The sequence below is a fragment of the Eurosta solidaginis genome, chromosome 1, assembly GCF_040869045.1.
Source record: "Eurosta solidaginis isolate ZX-2024a chromosome 1, ASM4086904v1, whole genome shotgun sequence".
NCBI lineage: Eukaryota > Metazoa > Arthropoda > Insecta > Diptera > Tephritidae > Eurosta > Eurosta solidaginis.
In genome coordinates this window covers 109,901,685-109,921,936 of record NC_090319.1, presented here as the reverse complement: position 1 = coordinate 109,921,936, position 20,252 = coordinate 109,901,685, and the positions used below count along the sequence as shown (strand labels likewise).

Here is a 20,252-nt window from a genome sequence, read left to right as displayed (position 1 = left end):
CATCACAGCTACCTCGTTATCAATTCCATTCAGAAATTGCGGTTCAATGCGTAATAATCCAGGTAAATACCGTAACATATGTATGTAAATGCGAACAAAACAAAAATATCAAATGAAAGCAAAAGTATAAGATCGAGTACTTTCTTTACATGTATTAAGTTATTATTTTTTCAGTCCCAAATAGACATTTCAACAATGAGGAACAAATATTTACAATATCGCTTATCCATTCTATTGGGTATATTTTCACTTCTACCATCAGTGATGCAAGGAGCAGACGCAAAACCACAAGAAAGTCTAACAACAAAAGTAAAAGATGTCAGCGAAGAAGCAGCGAAAGCATTCAATATCGAAAATGAACATAAACTTACTATCGATTATCAGCAATTATTGAAAAGGCTCAACTCCACTAACAACAACTACTACCTAAGGGCTGCAGTTTTAAATTTTACTGGTCGTAGGGGACTATATTCGTGCAACCGACGTTGTCAAGATAATCAACCACTAACTTGTTATTATCGTTTGGTGCTGCATCCTTATCAAGCAATGAGCAGCGAATGCGAGCTCTGCTCAAGTAACGAAGTCGAATGTCAGACGAAGAGACAATGCATTTACGGTGATGGAGTACAAACACAAATAATGGCCATCAATCAACAGCTGCCAGCGCCCCCAATCGAGGTGTGCATCGAAGACACCGTTGTGGTTGATGTCATCAACTATTGCACTGAGCCGATCAGCATTCATTGGCATGGTCTATCACAGTTTCGTACGCCGGAAATGGATGGCGCACCATACGTTACGCAATACCCCATTCGGCCAGCAGAAGGTTATCGCTATAAATTCATGGCAGAACGTACAGGAAGCTTATGGTTTCATAGCCATGTAGGGCTCCAACGCAACTTGGGTATTGGTGGCAGTTTTGTGATACGTCATCCAGTGCAAAGAGATCCGCAATCCTATTGATACGACTTTGATTTACCCGAGCATACGCTCGTTATACAAGATTATGTTTATGATAATGACTGGAATCGTGTGCGAAATTTACTCATCAATGGAAATGGTAGAAATCATATCACAAATCTATCCGATTGTGATCCGGGCCATCGCTACGAACGCACACAAGTAGCCAAAGGAAAACGTTATAGACTACGCGTCATATATAAGGGTGTACTTAATTGTCCAATTGAATTTCCTGTGGAGAATCACAGAATGCTTATAATAGGCACCGATGGCAATGACATTGTGCCTATACTAGCTGACAGTTTCTTTATGGCATCGGGTGAGCGATTCGATTTTGTGTTGCAGGCGGATCAGCAAGCGCGCAGTTATTGGATTAAAGTACGTGGATACGAGAAATGCGCAATGGAGAATATTTATCAAGGAGCAATACTGACATATCAAGATTCTAGAAGTCGCGCAATACCGTAGACTGCGGTGACGAAAACTACTTTCTGTGATAGCAGTTATGACGAGTACTTTGTGGTTGGTGACTTTGAATTCAAGAAGAAGAAAACCTTATCATTTATTACGAACGGTTGCTCAAGAACCAATTTCAAGGTAACCAGTGTCGCTACAGTTGGACTAAGTGCGCTGGAGCAAGTGCCATGGACACGTGACACCGAGTTTTACACACACTACACACTTCTTGGCTCTCGAGTGTCAGTCAATACTGAAAGCTCCATGATCTATAAAATTGATGACATCACTTTTATGATGCCTAAAATGTCACTTCTGCAAACGAATGGATTATTTAATGAGGTTGGTGCGTATTGTAACCAGTCATTGTTGATGGCAAAGGGTCAAAATTGTGCAACGAAGAATTGTGTTTGTACAAATGTTGTGCGATTACCATCTTATCGTGCTATTGAGCTTGTTTTGGTCAACAACAATAATGAGCCCATTCCAGTGCATTTGCATGGCTACGTTTTTCGTTTGGTTGGACAGAATATTCTTGGTGGTATGGTGAACATAAAACATGTGAGATTGTTTGAGCTTATCCTATCGATTTTTTTATGTATGTATTTGCGCATAGAAAAAAATCTTGACAACCGTGGACTGCTACAACGTTCAATTGATGATTTTCCCATTGAGAAGGATACTGTTCAGGTGCCACCGCTAGGTTATGCCATCATACGTTTTTACAGCAGCAATCCTGGCTATTGGATGTATCACAGCATTTTGAATACGCAGGCATCACGTGGTATGATTGGCGTATTTAAGGTTGGCGAGGATCATCAGATCAAAGAGGTACCTCCTCTATTGCCCTGCTAACAAAAACGTGAGAATATTGTTTGATTTATGTATTTTAGTTTATTTTGGAAGTATTCTTTGTTAAACGTATGTAAATTATTTATTTTAATTTGTAATTAAAGTTAAATACCTATATAAGATGAAGAGTAAAAGGTCCGTTTACAAATATACCTGCACTATGTGCCTCAAGTTCCCAAAGTTTTTCTGGAAAAAATAGTGCCAGCATACTATTATTATCAGTTTGATAATAGAGATAACAACTTGAGTAGATATGTAAAAGTTTTTCTATTTATTTAACGATTATATGTAAAATCGGCCGTTTTCTCTTAATTTACTTCAGCGTATTAACAAAGCATATCGTCGGCTTAGGGCTTAGTTTTTACCATCTGCGGTTAACGTTAACTGACACTTTATTTGACAGAAATCGTGTGGAGGTCGGCCTTTAGAACAGGGATCGTAAATTCATACACAATTGCGCAGATTCGATTTAAACGGATTACTTTGCTATTTTATTTACGAAATATTATTTGAATATTAGCAAACAATGCGTGCATTCGTCTTACTTCATAGCTCGATAATCTACGACTAAACTACCACCACTGCGATCATAATTGTAGTTTTGATGGACCCTGATTTAGATTCATAGCCTGCTAAGTGATATAAAAATAGTAATTCAGGGCAGGCAAAAAACTATTTGAATTCACATAGGAACTAAACTCTGTATAAAGTTGCCGTTCAGAAAGTTTTTTTAGCTAATGTTCATCTGCTTGCTGATACTGTTCGAGATCGGCGTAAAACACAAAGGTCTCGCCAATTTGTAGAAAATCTTAAAAGTAGCACAACGCAAATTTGAAGAAAAGTTTTGCATAAATCTCTTCAGAGGTATTTCGCGCCTTGTATGTATTCTATAATGACGTTATTGTTCTGGCGGATTGATGCGGTCTCTCCTGCTCTACCAAACTGTATATAAAAATGCAGAATGTTTACGCTCTCAGCCGACGATATATGTAAATTTCGCTATGCTCTATTTCAATGTAGCGATGTTGTTATAAACTCCGTGTACATTTTCAAGTTCGTAGCTATAATATATGATGAGTCTCATCAAATGTTATCGCAAGATTCACTCCTTAAGTACACCTTTTCTTAGTAGACCGATCGGTCTAAACAATGTGAGAGCTTTCAAGTTTGTAGGTCAATGGAAAGTTGCTAGAAATTGATTGAAAAGTTCCTTTGTGTAGAACAAATTTTCAAAATATCTCGACGCACGCGTGTCATAGCATAGTTTTTTGTCCCAACCCATCGCAAGGCTATCCCTACAGCCTGCTAACTTTTGAAATTAGTCTTATAATATTCTCGGGTCTCACTGTCGCGCTGCCATTTAGAGCAGAAATAGTAGTGAAAGACTTAGGACTCGAGCTTTTTCGATGAGCATTATATTTATATTTGTGATTCGCTTCTGCTATATCAATGTTCAAGGATATGAAACCCGGATTATGAGATTTCAAAAAGCTGTTTTTGGAAAGCTTTATAAACGAACGCAATGTCTGATCAATATCTGCAGAAAAGAAATATTTTAACCGATTACCTTGTAAAAAATGGGAAACTTAGCTTTAGTGTTATTCTTTGTCAGCCACAAAATGAAATTGCCCGTCAGACACTAAAATTCCAGTGCTAGTTTTCGTCTGCCACGTCGATATGTTCTTAACTCAGCATTCGTCTTATTTAAATTCCATTTTTTAGAATATTATCAATACATTGCACCATGTGACCCAATTGGTAAAAGTTTACTTAACAATACAAATATATGAAGCTCTCTTAGTCATTAAGTGCTCAATGGTGCTACCAAATTTAGGTACGGGAGTTATAAACTTCCAAAATCGATTAAACAAACTTAGCACTGCGGATACATACTTACGTGCACTTTACTGTGATTCAACAAAAGGGGCTGGCATTATGCATAAAACTAACTCGTTGGAAAAGGAAGATTTGATTTGCCAAGTTATCCAATATTTTTCTCACTTACACCAATAAAAAAATTTAATAATTAATTTTGTGCATTTCAACTATTTTGAGTTTTGTGATGTATTTATTTCGAGGAGTTTTCGTTTGATTTGCGAATCTTTTTAGTCAACTTTTTACAAACACTTTTTGTAAATTTTGTTATTTTATATAATTTTTGTCCCAACGACATATTGAGGGGCCATTTGTAAGCCTTGCACTCCACACAAATACAATTGAGCCAAGTTCTATTAATTTGGCTGATATTTTCAGAATTTTAAGTGTTTATTCTATATTTTCATAAAACAAGGATTTTGTTATGTAACTCCTTGGTTATGGAAAAATTGAATACCTTCACAATTGGATTGAAATATGGCAGCAGTTGAATGCTCGTAAGACACGCGCCCTACTTTACGTTCACAGTGCGACTATTGTTTTGGGTGTTGCCCATAAGGTATCCTAGCAATTGGCCTGCAATTGGCGCTATGTTGTTGTATTGTGTTACCAATTGCTATCGTTTCCTTTGTTATTAGCCAGTTGTTGTCATGGCACCATTTGATAATAACAAATACCACTCTCGTCCAATTCTTTACAAGGTGTGGTATGGAAAATAATCGTCGTCATTCTTTATAGCTAACCGTTAACGAACAAAAAGTATACTCGTATATTCGAAAGAAGTGAATGAAAAAAATCGGTTTATTGTGGCAAACACACAAAACACAAAACCGACTTAGTATTGACACTAAATCAATAAATAATTTTAGAGGCCGTAGATAAAATATGGTTCAAGTCACCCACATGAGGTTAATTACATTTAGCATAAATTTATTTGAAGTTCCTTGTGCTTTTTGGAAATGAAAAAGTCAATTAAATGGTCTTGTTCTGTAACAAAATGCTTGTTAGAACTTCACAATATTCTCTCTTTATCTCTCTCTCTCAGTATTTGTGCCTTTTATAAACTTGGTATTCTGATCAAAAATGTTAAGTAATGCACTACCTACGAGTTTTATATGTATATAATTTTTTTGAGATTTTAATTCCTTTTTTCAGTTGAAATTTAAAGCTTGATTCGTGCAAAATTTTTAATATATAATATACCCCTTTACAATTTTATGTAAACATTTCGGTGACGTAAATCAGCGAATATGTTTATAATAAGTTTCATAAAACCTTTGCCAGTTTAGATAGAACTTAAGTTTTAATTTGAAAAACAACGAAGTCCATGACTAATTTCAAACACCAAAAGAAAAAGGCAAAACCTGCTTTTTATATATATTGTAACGAATTTACTTGCAAATCCTCTTATTTGCAATCCTCTGCTAAGTTCGAATCACTAAACTGTTGAATAAATAACTCCAATATTGAATAATGGAAAAATGGCCTTTATTAAAGTACTTCACAATAACACTTATACTTTGCTACTCGCTGGCTTAATAACCAAACTGATTCATAACTCAAATGAAACTCTACTATTGGCCGCCAGATCGCGTGCTTAATCACTAACAGATTGATAGCTCAACTCAAACTGAATTACTTCTTACTCGCCTGCCACGCTTTTATAGTTTACGCTGCATACTTCTAGGCTCTTCGATTTCCAGAACTTACTAGTTAGATTCGGCTACAAAATCGCCAGCCACAACTACGTGCACAAATTATTGCTCTCTCTTGTGACGACTCAGATAAGATATATGCATGTGTTTGTGCATTGCCGCTCCGCTGCTCGTATACGTACATATGTGTAGACGCAATTATTTATTCGTTTATGTAGATACATAATGATTGAATTATTGATGTGAATGTTTGTAGTTTACAGTCTCTCGCGCATACATTGGCGTATAAGTAAATGCATCTGTGTGTGACATCTTTCGGCTGCCTTATATATGTGTATACAAGATTTGATTATTGACGTAAATACTGCTTATCGTGGCCTTAGCATCGCCTTAGTGATGGTATAACTTAGTGATGTTAATATCCGTGCCCTCCACCTAAGTCTGATCGTCCCGGTCAGACAAATCTCTCGATCTAAACGCTGCTAATCTCTCCAAATGAACCACTTTCATTTTGGTTCGTGGTTTGGTAGTGGTTTGTATGCGGTACACTACATCGTTGATCCATTTTACAACTTTGTATGGGCCTTCCCAGTTACACTGCAATTTCGGGGAAAAACCTTTTTTTCGTTGTGGGTTGTATAGCAGCACCAAATCTCCTTCCTGAAACCCTTCCGAATTAATTGCTTTATCGTACCTCGCTTTCATCTTGTCACTCATAATATTTGCTCGTTGCCTTACCAGATCGTGTATCTCTCTCAGCTCTTCTTCCAAGACACCAGTGGATTACTTGACATTCCTCTCCGCATCGGCATCTATCCCATACTTCAAATCAGCTGGCAGTCGAAGGTCATTGCCAAAAATTACCTTTGCGGGAGTTTGGCCCGTTGTGTCATGTACTGCCGATCGGTAGGCCATCAAGAATAATGATATGTGTGTATTCCAGTCCTTATGGTACTTGTCTACTACTTTCCTTAAATGCTCCTCCAATGTTCTATTGAAACGTTCCACCATACCATCGGACTGAGGATGCAATGCAGTTGTCCGTGTCTTTCGAATGCCCAACTTCTTGCACATTTCTTGGAACACAGCTGATTCAAAATTCCTGCCTTGGTCAGAATGTAACTCCATTGGTACACCATACCTTGCAACTTAATCGTTTTTAACCACTTCTGCTACCGTTTCTGCTTCTTGGTTTGGGATTGGGTATACCTCTGGCCATTTACTGAAATAATCCATAACCACCAGTACGTATTTGTTTTCGCGGTTGCTAGTAGGAAATGGACCTGCGACATCCATGGCAATCCTTTCAAATGGTGCACCTGAAATATGCTGCTTCATCTGGCCATGACTTCGGGTTTTGGGCCCTTTCGCTCTGTTGCATACCTCGCAATTGGCAATCCACTCGGTGACCGACTGACGGCAACCAACCCAATAGAATCTCTGCTTAATCTTCTCGAGCGTATTCGTGATTCCAAGATGACCTCCGCTTGGACCATTATGTAGCTCGCTGAGCACGTCAGGAATCCGCGTTCTGGGAACAACTATCAGATTCTTCTTGCATTTACCATCCTCACTCTCCCATACTCGATGAAGGCAACCGGATATCAATTCTAAACTGTTCCACTGTGCCCAATATGACTTCGCAATGGGACTCTCTGCTGACATCTCTTCTCTGTATGTTCTTTCATTTCGTTCGAGCCCTTGCATAACACGTGACAAATCTGTATCTTATAGCTGACACTTTCTTAGCTGTTCCTTGTCCCATTCATCTGTACATGTTATAGTCATTAGCCGGACATCTATAATGTCTTCTTTAGCCTCGGCTTTTGAACAGTGCTTGCATTCCAAACTACATGGTCTTCGTGACATTGCATCGGCATTTCCATGGGTACTACCTTTTCGATGCTCAATGGAAAAGTCATAGCTTTGTAGTCGCTCGATCCACCGTGCCAATTGTCCTTCCGGATTACGGAACTGCAGAAGCCATTTTAAAGCTGCGTGATCTGTTCTGACACGGAATCGCTGGCCGTAGAGGTATTTGTGAAAATGTTTAATGCACTCTACCAATGCCAACAGCTCTCTCCGCATAACGCAGTAGTTCCTCTCTGGTTTTCCAATCGAACGGCTGTAATATGCAACTACCTTCTCCTGTCCATCGAACAGTTGTGATAAAACGCCTCCTATAGCATATCCGCTCGCATCTGTATCTAGAATAAACGTTGCTCCTGGAATCGGATATGCCAACATTGGGGCAGTGCACAAACGCTCTTTCAATGTTTGGAAAGCTACTTCTTGCTCCTTCTTCTATTCAAAAGCTTTATTTTTTCTTGTTAGCTCGTGGAGACTATGGGCTACGCTGGCAAAATTTGGTACAAATCGGCTGTAATATGTGCACAGCCCAAGGAAACTTCTCAATTCATGCAGATTCTGTGGTCTTGGCCAATCCTTTACTGCCTCTATCTTTTCATTCGCTGTACGGATACCTTCTGTGTCTTGCGACCCAAATAATTTACTTCCTTTTTAAACAGCGCACACTTTTTGGGACTTAACTTCAGACCAGCGCCAGCTATTCTCTGGAAAACTTCATCTAAGTTTTTAAGATGTTCATCAAAGTTCTTGCCCAATACGATGATGTCGTCCAGGTACACCAAGCATGTTTTCCAATGTAGTCCTTTCAATACCTCGTCCATGAGTCTCTCAAAAGTAGCTGGTGCATTACAAAGTCCAAAAGGCATCACTGTAAATTGCCAAAGACCATCACCCACACTGAAGGCTGTTTTCTCTTTATCTTCCTCCTTCACTTCAACTTGCCAGTAGCCGCTTTTCAAGTCCAGCGTGAAAAACCATTTCGTACCAGATAGCGAGTCCAGAGTATCGTCAATTCTTGGCAATGGGTAGCTATCCTTTTTCGTTACGTCATTCAACTTCCGGTAGTCCACGCAAAACCTCATTTTTCCATCCTTCTTCTTTACAAGTACTACCGGTGAGCTCCATGGACTAGCTGATGGTTCGATAACGCCGCTATCGCTCATTTCTTGTATGATTTGACTCACAACTTCCCGCTTCGCGAGTGGAACACTACGTGGAGCTTTACGGATCGGCCTCGCATCTCCAGTGTCAATTTGATGTTTCACAACGTTGGTGCGGCCTGGTTTAGAACCATCCTGGTCAAATATGTTCGCGTAATTTAGGAGCAGTTGTTTTGCTTTACTCTGATATGCTTCCTCTAACCCCTGTGTCCATGCCGTGATGTCATTTGAAACATCACTATTACTAGCTGAAACGTGTTCCTGGAGCTGTTCACAGTTAATAACTACTTCAGCCTCTTGGCATCTTCCCAAAATAGCTCCTTTAGTCAGTTTGAGTACTCTTACCGGAATACGTCCATCTTGTTTTGTCATAGCCAGGGTATTTCCTACAAGCATGTTCAGTGCTGATTTGTTTGCTGCTTCGACAACCCACAATTTGTTTGTCCCACAATCTCCATCAACCTTTGCCCAGATGACTGCTTCGGATTTTGGTGGTATTCGCTGACTCTCTTCCATCAGCACTCGTTTACTGCTGTAGCCTCTCTCGTAGCCGAAATTAAGTGGTACATCTATGTTTTTATATCGCATCGTCTTGCTTTGCATTTCGATCTTGATGCCCTGGTCGATTAAGAAATCCACTCCAATTATGATTTCATAAACAATTTCTGCCACTATAAAATTGTGTACTACCGTGACGTTCCCAATTGCGACTTCACATTCTACTTCTCCAATTACCTGGGTGTCCTCTCCCGTGGCTGTACGTAATTTTGCTCCAAGCAATGGTCTTATCTTTTTGTGGACTAAATCCGCTCGAATGATGGAATGAGATGCACCCGTATCTACAGTCAGTACACGCTCCTTGCCATCCACATTCCCTCTGACGGTAAGACTGCTTGATTTCCTTCCAATTTGCGACACAGATATCACAGGACATTCAATAGCCGGGGCAAGTTTTCGTCCTTTACATCCGACACGCTCTTGCTCATTTCCGCCAGCTTTGCGTTTACGGCCACCCACATTGTTGGAACTATTGGGACCAAGATCGCAATGACGTGCAATGTGACCTGGGTTGCCGCACTTGAAACATTTAATAACTCCGGCATTTTTCTGTTGTGATCCCTTCAGTGCTTCCAAAATTGTACCTACCCACTCTGGCCTTTCTACTTCCACACGATGAGCTTTGTATGCTGGTTTACTCAATAATGACGCCGTTTCCTGAGTCAATGCATGGGATACCGTTTCAGAAAATGTTTGCTTTGGGTACGCGTATGTGGCTCGCTTCGTTTCGACGTCCGGTATGCCATTTATAAAGCTCTGAATCTTCACTCTTTCCGTGTATTCCACGGGTGCATCCGCATTTGCAAGATGAGCCAATCTTTCATTGTCCGAAGCAAACTCCTGTAAAGTCTCGTTAGCTTTTTGGTAGCGGTTTTGCAATTCTATTTGAAATATCTGTTTCCTGTGTTCGCTTCCGTATCGCCGTTCTACAGCAGCCATCAATGCGTCATAACTGTTCCGTTCGTACTCTGGAATAGTCTGTAAGATTTCGGCAGCTGGTCCTTTCAATGCTACGAAGAGTGCGGCAACTTTATCTTCCACATTCCAGTTGTTCACTGCTGCGGTCTTCTCAAATTGAAGCTTGAATACCTCGAAAGGAACAGAGCCGTCAAAAGATGGAGTTTTTATCTTCGGATTGCTCGCTGGACCAGCTGAGCGATTTAGTTGTAACTGTTGCATAAGACCTTTCAACGCTTCTATCTGGGCATCAATTTTGTCTTCGAGTTGTAAAATTTTTGCATCCTGCTCGTCCAGTTTCGCAAAGAGCTGCGATGATACCTGTTCCGAAATGTTTGTCGACATTCCAGATATACGTGCCTCTTGCGCTTCCAATTGAGATGACATATATGTCTTCTGTTCTTCCAATTGATATGACATTTGCGACGCCATTTCGGAAATGCGTGCCTCCTGTGACTCCAGCTGAGATGCCATTGTCGATGTTTGTACAGATACTGTGTTCGTCACTGTCTGCGGTGTTTCTTTTTTTTCTTCCATTTTTGTTGTTGTTTTGTCGCTATCATAATGAAAGTCATACTCCTCAGCATTGTAGATTCCTTCAAATACCATAGCTACACTTAGTCGTTTTTGTAGCTGGGATTTATCGCCAAAAGTAGCCACTCCACGGACTTCCAACTCCTCCTTCAGTTGCTGGATCGTAAATTCACTCAACTTTGGCATGTCCAAGTTTATTCGAAGTCTTCGGAATTTATTCAACAATTCCTCTTCTGACACCAATTGTAACGAATTTACTTGCAGATCCTCTTATTTGCAATCCTCTGCTAAGTTCGAATCACTAAACTGTTGAATAAATAACTCCAATATTGAATAATGGAAAAATGGCCTTTATTAAAGTACTTCACAATAACACTTATACTTTGCTACTCGCTGGCTTAATACCCAAACTGATTCATAACTCAAATGAAACTCTACTATTGTCCGCCAGATCGCGTGCTTAATCACTAACTGATTGATAGCTCAACTCAAACTGAATTACTTCTTACTCGCCTGCCCCGCTTTTACAGTTTACGCTGCATACTTCTACGCTCTTCGATTTCCAGAACTTACTAGTTAGTTTCGGCTACAAAATCGCCAGCCACAACTACGTGCACAAATTATTGCTCTCTCTTGTGACGACTCAGATAAGATATATGCATGTGTTTGTGCATTGCCGCTCCGCTGCTCGTATACGTACATATGTGTAGACGCAATTATTTATTCGTTTATGTAGATACATAATGATTGAATTATTGATGTGAATGTTTGTAGTTTACAGTCTCTCGCGCATACATAGGCGTATAAGTAAATGCATCTGTGTGTGACATCTTTCGGCAGCCTTACATATGTGTATACATGATTTGATTATTGACGTAAATACTGCTTATCGTGGCCTTAGCATCGCCTTAGTGATGGTATAACTTAGTGATGTTAATATCCGTGACAATATGTAGTTTACTTTGATAGGTATTTGAAATTTAAGCCTGAATTTTTGTCCTTTTGCTCACGCAATCACTTTACGTCTTTACTTGCTCAATTTTGGTCGGTTTACTTTCTTAAACTTAAAGGCCGCGGCACAACGACATTTTTCATATAGATGCGTTTAACACAAGATTATGCATTCCAATAACATCGCCACAATTAACCAAGATATTGCGTTTGTAAATATGAAGGAACTTCAGACTTGGCAATTGAACTTTATTTCGCCTGGCCCATTCACATAAAAAATTTTGCGAAGCACTGGTATAAACATTCTCCCTATACAACAAAAATACTTGCTAACATATTTTGTGCCGTATTCATTTGTTATATTGCAGTTTTTACTTGCGAAAAATGTTATAAAAGTTACCAACGAGTGGGAAAAATAATTGCACTTGCAAAGTTTGCCAACACCCTTAAAGCCCCGATACATAATCAGACATTATGCAGATATATTTCTTGTAAAGTGGGAATGTTTAAAACAGTGCTTCGCAAAATTTTGTATGCGAATGGGCAAGGCGAACTAAACTTTAATTGCCAAGTCTGAAGTTCCTTCATATTTATAAGCGCAACATCTTGGTCGATTGTGGCGATGGTACTGGAATGTGTTAAACGCGTCTATATGAAAAATGTCATTGTGCCGCGGTCTTTAGCCAAAGCAAATGTTAACTTCTTCTTATGTTCTTCTTCTAAATGTGGGCTAACATGCCCATTTTCTAAAAACTAACCAAATTTCTATTTTTCTTCATTGTGTCAACTCTTTTATCAAGTTTCATAACTTTATCGGTCTTTAGTAATGAATTAAAACATTTTTTCTATTTTTCGAGATTGTCGATATTGAAAAAGTGGGCGTGGTTATCGGTCGATTTCACACAATTTTAATAGCAATCTCTTTTGTGCCCAGATAAGTTAGTATACAAAATTTCGTAAATAAGTGTAAATTTTTGCTCAAGTTATCGTCTTAACGGATGGATGGACGGACATCAATTAATATCTTATTCTATCTTCATAATTTTGATATAAGGAAGGCTATATATATATCGATACCATTTTCCGTTAAGTATAACCGTCATTCAATCAAAATTTTAATATCATTGCGTACTAGTACACAATGGCTATAAAACATTTTGACATTTTTTAAACTGTTTTATTTAACTTGACTTGAGGCCTGCACCGCCGTTGTAATTGAAATTTAAGTAACTTCCCGATAAGCTACAAGCTTGAAACTTGGAATATAGTTCAGAACCAGATGACAATGCAATAATAACAAAAAAACTCTGATAGGTGGCGCATGGATCGAAATATTTCAAAAAATCGTATTTGTGTTCCGATTTGGTTCATATTTGGAACACATAATACATACATGAATAGAAAGCGACCTATGAAGTCCGATTTGGCTCATATTTGGAACAAATATTACATACAGTCCGGTAGAAGGGACATCAAAATATTTTGTAGTTCGAGGAATGACAAGCATACCTGGCGCAGAGTCGAGTAAAGTCTTTGGAAGTATTATGTATTGAGAACTTAGATTGTAACAAATTTTCAGGAAAGAGTTCTTGTAATAATGAATCACTAAATGAACTAAATAGAATGAGAAATAATAGGCAATTAAATAAAAACTAAAAACTTGAAAATAAAATAATTAAAAAAAATTTTTTAAGTTAAACGGTTTTATTGGAAACAATACTTACATGAAGTAATAATAATAATAAAAACTAGGAAATAATTAGGTAGGTCCTAGGTACTAATCATCACACTCCTCATCAATCTAGGGTGTTGATCAGATTATTAAATAGAAGCGTTGGACGCGTCAAATTTCTATTGATAGTCATAAGTAAGATCAACTGAACCTTAGTGAGGCTATGCTACGCCTCACATTTTTAAAAATTTCACGCGTCCAACGCTTTATTTAATTGTCTGATCAAAGCCCTAGATTGATGAGGAGTGTAATGACTAGTACCTAGGACCTATCTAATTATTTTCTAGCTTTTAGTATTATTATTACTTCATGTAAATATTGTTTCCAATAAAACCGTTTAACTTACAATTTTTTTAAAAATTTTTTATCGTTATTTGAAATTTGGTGGGTGCATATCTTATAATTTTGGAGCTTTTTCATAAAGGGTTTGGCCACGAGAAAAATTAGTTTTCAGCCGTATGTGTTAAATGAAATACAATGGCGACATTTGCTTATCACAACTCATACGTACAAAAATATTACGGCTTCTGCTTTTCAAGCCTCCCAATGATCCATTATACATATTGTTACGAATATTAGCAACACTAAGGGGTACTGTCATCCCTAAGCCGATGCTAAACAGTGATATCATGCACATCCATAAATCAGTCATTATGTATCTACATAAACGAATCAATAATTATGTCTACATATATGTACATACACGCATCGGAGAAGGAACGCAGAAACAAATGCATATATCTTATCTGAGGTGCTCACTAGAGAGGGCAATAATTTGTGCAAGTATTACTCACGCGCATATGAGAAGCTATAGGCGTAGTTGTGGCTGGTGATTTTGCAGCTGATAACTAACTAGTAAGTTCTGGAATGGAAAAGCCTAGAGTATGCAACGAGAAATCAAAAAGTATAAAAGGCCGCGACATTATAGCCGCGAGAGTTAGTTTCATTTAAGTTATCAATAAGTTTGAGTTAAGCAAGTTATCAGTAAGCGAAATATAAGTGTTATTGTGAAGTACTTTAATAAAGGCCATTTTGCATTATTGAAGAGTGGAGTTATTTATTCAACAGTTTAGTGATTCGAACTTAGCAGAGGATTGCAAATAAGAGGATTTGCAGTAAATTCGTTACAATATGTACGCTTGATTCTCATTTTAAGTTTTATTAACCGAAGTGCCAACTTTAACTGTATTTTAAACACGTACTATGGGGCGCAATATATATATACATACATATATATTTACTTTAGAGCACAATAATGCTATTCGAATAGTTTTACAATTTGAATCAATATAATAACTTTTTTGAATCTTACTTTATGAAACAAACTGAGATCTTACTGCTACAGGCTTCTGCTACACCCACCACATAATTTTACGTACCATTTCGAAAAGGCAACCAAGCCGAAAACAGTCGTACAACGCAAAGGAGACCATCGGCACCATAATCAAGTCTCTAATTTTTTTTCGACACTCGTCGTCGTTTGCGAAGAGTTATCGGGTCAATTGCTGTTTGTTGTCTGTGCAGTTTTTCTATTATTATTACTATTTTTTTTTGGTTAGTGTCTAATTGCACGGATGTTAGCAATGGTGCCCCACATTTATACTCCATCACCCTACTTTCATTAGTTTTCACCTCCATTGTTTTACTGTTTTATTTTCGTTTTGCTTTTTGCACGTTTTAAGCTTCATTGTCTGCACAAGTGCGATAACATGGGTGATTTCTTTGAATTTAAAAAAATCTTGAGCTCATTTGAAAGCTCCTATTAAGAAAAGGCATTGTACATGTCATGCATTAATCTATGCTTTTTGCTAAACTTTTAAGAATTTATGAGCTTAACACCGGCTAATGATAATTGTTATAAAATTATTATTAATTGTTATTAGGGATGGAACTGGGGTGTACGTGGGGCTTATCGCCCTCTCTTTCTCTTTGGGTTTTTACAGCGATTGTAAGCCCTATCCTATACTATGGAGTTCTTGTTTGGTGGAAAGTCACACAAAAAGCAACCTACCTCTAAAAATTAGAGGGGTATGCAGACTATCAATGCTTAGCATTACGGGAGCCCTGAAAACAACCCCGACAGCTGCACTGTCAATCACAAGACGAACAGACTACCTGATTCCCTATCTACGCTTCGAGGGCGATCTTAAGGCCATAATAGAGGTGGACGGTTGGCGGAAGGGTGCTCAAATGACGGACGAGGCGATACATGTGTACACAGATGGTTCCAAAGTAGTGGAAGGAGTGGGGTCTGCGGTATATTCTGCTTATCCGGAAATAAACAGATCCTACAGGCTGCCGGATCGTTTTCCAAGCGAAAATAGTAGCCGTAACCAAAGCAGTAGAAACCCTGGAAGAAAATAGCCCAAGCTGCAATTGTGTTAACTTTTATATTGACAGTCAAGCAGCAATTAAGGCAATAATCTCGCATAGCACAGCATATAAATGCGTGTTAGAGAGTAAGCAGTTACTGGAGAGAATCGTGACAGTGATAACCATACATCTATATTGGGTCCCAGGGCATATGGGAATAGATGGGAATGAAAAAGCGGATGAACTAACTTTGTTTGCTGCTTCGACAACCCACAATTTGTTTGTCCCACAATCTCCATCAACCTTTGCCCAAATGACTGCTTCGGATTTTGGTGGTATTCGCTGACTCTCTTCCACCAGCACTCGTTTACTGCTGTAGCCTCTCTCGTAGCCGAAATTAAGTGGTACATCCATGTTCTTATATCGCATCGTCTTGCTTTGCATGTCGATCTTGATGCCCTGGTCGATTAAGAAGTCCACTCCAATTATGATTTCATCAACAATCTCTGCCACTATAAAATTGTGTACTACCGTGACGTTCCCAATTGCGACTTCACATGATACTTCTCCTAGAACCGTGCTGTCTTCTCCAGTGGCTGTACGCAATCTTGCTCCATGCAATGGTGTTATCTTCTTGTTGACTAAATCCGCTCGAATGATGGAATGAGATGCACCCGTATCTACAGTCAGTAACCTTCCTTTCCATCCACATATCCTCCGCCAGTAAGATTGTTTGACCTTCTTCCAATTTGTGAGATAGAGATTATGGGGCATTCAATTGAGGGAGCCAGCTGTCGCCCCTTGCGGCTGACTCGCTTTAGTTTAACGATTGAGTGGACTTGGAGATTTGCTCATCTCCTTCAGCTCTGCGTTTACGGCCACCCACATTGTTGGAGCTATTGGGACCGGTGCTGCAATGTCGTGCAATATGACCTGGGTTGCCGCACTTGAAACATTTAACAACTCCGGCATTTTTCTGTTGTGATCCCTTCAGTGCTTCCAAAATTGTGTCTACCCATTCTGGCCTTTCTACTTCTACACGATGAGCCTTATATGCTGGTTTACTTAATAGGGAGGCAGTTTCCTGAGTCAATGCATGTGATACCGTTTCAGCAAATATCAGTTTTGGGTTCGCGTATGTAGCCCGCTTCGTTTCCACGTCTCGTATGCCATTTATAAAACTCTGGATTTTTACCCTCTTGGTGTATTCCACGGGTGCGTCCGCATTTGCGAGATGAGCCAACCTTTTAACATCTGAAGCAAACTCCTGCAATGTCTCATTTGCTTTTTGGTAGCGGTTTTGCAACTCAATTTGGAATATCTGTTTCCTATGCTCGCTTCCGTAACGTCTCTCGACAGCGGCCATCAATGCTTCATAGTTGTTCCGCTCTCCTTCAGGAATCGTCTGTAGGATTTCGGCTGCTGGCTCTTTCAATGCCACGAACAGAGCTGCAACTTTATCTTCATCATTCCAGTTGTTCGCTGTCGACGTCTTCTCAAATTGGAGCTTAAATACCTGGAATGGAACAGAACCATCAAACGTTGGGGATTTTAGCTTCAGAGTAGACGTTGAAGTGATTGGACGGTTCAATTGTAACTCCTGAATCCGATATTTCAAAGCATCCATCTCGGCCTCCACTTTATTTTGTCGTTCACTAACAGCCTCCAGCTGCGATGAGAATTTTGTTTCCTGTGCCTCCAGCTTTGTTCAGATACGTTCTTCTTGTGCTTCGAGCTGTAATGTTATGCGTGCCTCTTGTTCTTTTAATTGTTCTGCAATTTGTGACGCCATGTGTGTTTTCTGTTCTTCCAATTGTGATGCCATATATGTCTTCTGTTCTTCCAGTTGAGTTTCCATCTTGGATGTTATCTGTGTCGACATTTCTGAAATGCGTGCCTCCTGTGATTCCAATTGTGATGACATGTTGGTAGATATTTGTGATGACATTTCGGACATTTGTGCCGATATTGCAGCCAATATCATGTTCAGGTCTGTGTTCGCCATTGTCTGCGGTGTTTCTTCCATTTTTGTTATTTCCTCGCCATCAAGATGAAAGTCATACTCTTCCACATCAATTCCTTCAGCTTCCATTGCCTCTCGTAGCCGTGCCTGAAGTTCAAGTTTAACGCCGCTTGTATTCAATTCACTGCTCTCCAACTCCTTCTTTAGTTGCTGGATCTTCAATTCACTTAACTTTGCCATGTCCTTGTTGTCCTCTGGAATTTATTCAACAATTCCTCTTCTGACACCAATTGTAACGAATTTGCTGCAAATTCCTCTTATTTGCCCTTTTGCTCGGTTCGTATCGCTAAACTGTTGAATAAATATCTCCAATATTGAATAATGGAAAAATGGCCTTTATTAAAATACTTCACAATAACACTCAAACTGTGCAACGAATAGCTTAATAACCAAACTGTTAGCTCAAATGAAACTCCACTATTGGCCGCCAGATCGCGTGCTTAATCAATAACTGATTGATTGCTCAACTCAAACTGAATTACATTTTACTCGCTTGTGCCGCTTTTATAGTTTACGCTGCATACATCTAGGCTCTTCTATTTCCAGAACTTACCAACTATTTCGAGTGTTTATAGTTCTCATATAGTTTCTACTTGTTTACAATTTTCTACTTTTCAGCGTCTCTCAGATGTATGTGAGTTTGTAGTTTACAGTCTCTCGCACACACATAGGCGTATAAGTAAATGCATCTGTGTGTGACATCTCTCGGCTGCCTTATATATGTGTACACATGATTTGATTATTGACGTGAACATCGCTTAGCATCGCCTTAGTGATGGTATAGCTTAGGGATGCTAATATCCGTGACACTGCCCTCCACCTAAGTCTGATCGTCCCGATCAGACAAATCTCTCGATCTAAACGCTGCTAGCATCGCCAAATGTACCACTCTTCTACTCCGTGGTTTCTCAATGCTTTGTATGCGGTAGATGGTATCACTGATCTTCTTCACAACCTTGTACGGGCCTTCCCAACTGCACCGAAATTTGGATGGAACACCTTTCCGCCGGTGAGGGTTGTATAACAGTACCAAATCTCCCGCCAAGAAACCTTTCGAATTATTTTCCTTGTTGTACCTGTGTTTCATCTTACTACTCATTATCCTGGATCGTTCCCTCGCACTCTGTTGCTTGACCAATGAAGAACTACTTCGCAGAGCTTGCGCTGGACGGATTTCCTTTGCATAATCAGTATCGTTCCGATGCTTCACAACAGTAGTGTGCCTTGGCTTGAAACCACCCTTGCATTCTTTCTTCGTTTCAGTACGTCCGTTAGGGCTTTTCAATGCCAGTGTTTCTCTCACAGGTACCTTCGGTTTTGATGTGTTTGGCCCATTTGTTCCATCAACCTTTACCTTTGAATTTCGTGGCCTTCGTCGAGTCTTCTCCACCAGTACCCGATTACTGCTGAACCCTTTTTCCAAACTAAAGTTAAGTGGCACATCTTGGTTCTCATAACACATCACCCTTCTCTGCATATCGATCTTGATGTCATGGTCAACCAAGAAATCCACTCCCAATATAACTTCATCAACAATCTCCGCCACAACAAATTTGTGTAGAACCATGACCTTCCCAATCCATACTTCACATATCACTTCTCCCTGAACTTGGTTATACTCGCCAGTGACCGTACGCAACTTTGCTCCAGGTAACGGTTTTACTCCCCTGTTGACCAAGTCAGATCGGATCAAGGAATGAGATGCGCCCGTATCTACAGTCAGTACTCGTTCTTTGCCATCCACATTCCCTCTGACGGTAAGACTGCTTGATTTCCTTCCAATTTGCGACACAGATATCACAGGGCATTCAATAGCTGGATCTAGCTCTCTACCTCTTACTCGCTCTTGCTCATCTCCTCCAGCTTTGCGTTTACGGCCACCCACATTGTTGGAACTATTAAGACCAAGATCGCAATGACGTGCTATGTGACCGGACTTCCCGCATTTGAAGCATTTGATAACTTTTTCACTTCGCTTTTGCGATCCTTTCAGTGCCTCCAATATTGCGTCTACCCACTCTGGCCTTTCTACTTCCACACGGCGTGCTTTGAAAACTGGCTTACGCAGAAGCGACGCCGTTTCCTGAATCAGAGCTTGTGACACCGTTTCTGCGAATGTTGGCTTTGGGTTCGCGTATGTGGCTCGCTTCGTTTCGACGTCCCTTATGCCATTTATAAAGCTCTGAATCTTCACTCTTTCCGTGTATTCCACGGGTGCATCCGCATTTGCAAGATGAGCCAATCTTTCAATAACTGAAGCAAACTCCTGCAAAGTCTCGTTAGCTTTTTGGTAGCGGTTTTGCAATTCTATTTGAAATATCTGTTTCCTGTGTTCGCTACCGTATCGCCGTTCTACA

General features: G+C 39.5%; 2 protein-coding genes across 7 annotated transcripts in view; one reads left to right on the top strand and one right to left on the bottom strand.

Annotated features, from left to right (window-relative positions):
* The window catches only part of LOC137236719 (uncharacterized), a 296,244-nt gene that overhangs the window by 149,517 nt on the left and 126,475 nt on the right, over positions 1-20,252 (bottom strand). The gene's annotated exons all lie outside the window — the stretch shown is intronic.
* Positions 200-2,407, top strand: Mco3 (Multicopper oxidase 3). The gene is given in 1 exon segment (XM_067760983.1): positions 200-2,407. A coding segment is annotated over 1 exon segment (2,007 nt). The 5' UTR covers positions 200-264; the 3' UTR covers positions 2,272-2,407.